Source organism: Montipora foliosa, chromosome 4 (assembly GCF_036669935.1).
Source record: "Montipora foliosa isolate CH-2021 chromosome 4, ASM3666993v2, whole genome shotgun sequence".
NCBI lineage: Eukaryota > Metazoa > Cnidaria > Anthozoa > Scleractinia > Acroporidae > Montipora > Montipora foliosa.
This window is the reverse complement of record NC_090872.1, coordinates 6,592,670-6,595,169: the sequence shown is the minus strand read 5'-3', so window position 1 is coordinate 6,595,169 and position 2,500 is coordinate 6,592,670. Positions and strand designations below refer to the sequence as shown.

General features: G+C 36.2%; 2 protein-coding genes across 2 annotated transcripts in view; one reads left to right on the top strand and one right to left on the bottom strand.

Moving 5' to 3' along the window:
• Positions 1 to 1,554, bottom strand: part of LOC137999340 (uncharacterized) — a 4,523-nt gene extending 2,969 nt beyond the window's left edge. Inside the window, exons 1-2 of the mRNA XM_068845165.1 lie at positions 1,048 to 1,554; positions 773 to 866 (exon numbers count right to left, since the gene is read on the bottom strand). Of these exons, the coding sequence (XP_068701266.1) occupies positions 773 to 866; positions 1,048 to 1,554 (601 nt within the window). The remainder of the gene's footprint in view (positions 1 to 772; positions 867 to 1,047) is intronic.
• LOC137999660 (dorsal-ventral patterning tolloid-like protein 1) overlaps positions 1 to 2,500 on the top strand; it is a 62,944-nt gene that overhangs the window by 53,396 nt on the left and 7,048 nt on the right. The gene's annotated exons all lie outside the window — the stretch shown is intronic.

Below are 2,500 nucleotides of genomic sequence, written 5' to 3'. Positions count from 1 at the left end.
AAATAAAGTATTGTATTGTACTTTGCAATTTGATTGGCATAGATGAGTTGTATTTCAGCTTATAACATGGGTGACAAATAATTACTCCTTAATTTTGGTGCGAAATTTAGCGTTAATTTATAATGTTGCCATGTCAACTTGTCCTACAGTGCCAAAATGGCGTCTTATGAACGTAATTTGTCACCCATAATGTTAATAGCTAATCAAATGGTATACTCCTGAAATTAGGGAATAAGTCACTTGTGTTTTGTCCAAAATCAGGTAAATTCCCGAGCCTTTGGGCTGAGGAAATTATTTAATTTTGGACAAAGTGTGGGTGAAATGATGATTCCCTGACTTCACTTATCACCTTTTGATTACCCATACTGTTTTGTTCAAACCCATGTAAGATAATTTCAAAAAATGCCAGGCACTATTACAAACAGATAAATAAGCATCTTCCATGGCTGATATTTGAGATTTTAATTCACAAACAATTTGATATCAAAATATCACTCATAATATTTTCAACTATTTTTCACAAATGTTCCTTTTCTTATGACTTGGGGATTATATAGCAATTGAAGAGTCAACAAACTTCACACCAATACAAAAGTTACTCTATTCTACACTAATTTTACTTCATATTAGTGATGTACTTAAGTACACAATTGTGTTGTAGTCTACTTGTATGGTAACAATGAAACGATATTTTTCTTAAAAGTAGAAAACTATAATTTTGCTTCCCTACTATTGCTTCAAGAAACTTCTGAAGACACCAAGAGACACTCACCTTCTTTACAGTTTGAACAAGATTTCAGGTCATTTCGCAGAACGTGAAGTTCAATCAGTCTTGTACCACAAATATCAACCCCATGTTTAGGTTGCTGTAATGAAAATATATTTGCTAAGCCATTTACTTTCTGATATTTAAATTTTTCAAACTAAAAGGCGAAATAACAGGAAGGAAATGGAAATGGTCGATCTAGCTACTTTGCAATATTTGAGCCAACATTTGGCACAGTGTTAACGACGTAACAATAAATATTTATCGCATAAACAACATACCTGTGACCTCGTTTCTATTTTTCTTGGAGGTTCAAAGTCTTGTTCCTCTTCAGGGTGATTTTCGTTGCCTTGAGTTATGCATTTTTTTGCTCTGGTCAGATTTGCTACGGATTGAATTTGTCGTTTGGAAGCAAAGCATCCTTTGTGTCGCCTGGACTCGTAGTTTGGTTTTTCGTCTTCTCTATCTCCTGCATACGCAATATTTGTCGAGCAAACAAAATACAACCCATAGAATGTTGCGAAGAAGAACAAGCAAAATGATTTTTTTTGGTGTGTCCATTCTCCATATTTATGTCCACTTTGCGAGTCCTTTATACGCTCCCTGTGGCCGTAACGATCGATCGAGTTGCCTTTGAAACTTGGGAAACATTGAATTCCAGAAACAATTTTTCTTAAATACACAGAATTGACTAAAGTTGTTCTAGCAGGAAAAGTCTCTTTTAAATGAAAATTTCGTCTCCAACAGTACAAAAGTGTCCTTGCGCGAAAAAAGCCGCACGCCGCCATGTTTGTTTTGGTTTTTCGGGTTTTAAATCTCGCGCCTGTATCGTGCGTGTTACTCACGCATGACGCAACGAAGGTGACTTACTCCCCGCGCGAGGAAACTGGTACCAGCCACCTTAAGTTATTTTTAGATATCCTGCGAGATCTGGTATTTCCACGAGGGTTAACTGATAGCCAATCACATGCCCCCATTTTTACCAATGTTGACAGTTGAGCGAATTCCCACGTAATGATTCGCGTCGTTCGCGATTTACCATCAAACAAAAATGGCGGAGGTTGTTGAGACAAACGCGTATATACATTTTCTGGACGAACGTGACTTGTTGACTACAGAGTGAAGCGATTTTAATGACTTATGTTTTGAAACCTGTATCTTGGAAGGAACGAGTTATGTAACCGACAGGATTTTGCACAGAATGGCAAATGGAAGACTATTGTCGATAAGTACGATCTCTCTGACTTTAATAAACGCATTCTCGGTTTCCTTTGCGGGATTACAATGTGATGACTTAATTCTTATATGGTGATAAAGTAGACAGATAGAGTTCTACAACAGTACCAAACATGAAAGGAAAACTTGAATCAAGCGTCCGATAAAAATTTTTGAACCCGTGTTATCGGATTCAAGTGAATTTGCAAAGCACGTATGTTAAATATAGCTGTCTCCTTTAAAAAAATTTTTAACACGGTTTCGTGTATGGCACAACCTTGAATGTGGTATCATTGAAAACTAGACAATTAAGCGATTTCAGCTATAGATGTTTGAAACCTGTATCTTGAAAGGATCGAGTTTTATAACCAACAGAATTTTGTAAACATTGGCAATTCGCAGACTACAGTCAACAAGTAATATATCGCTGAATTGGTTAACGCGTTCTTGATTTTCTTCGCGGGATTAAAATATGACGACTTAAATCTTAGATATTCATAAATTAGACAGATATCAAAC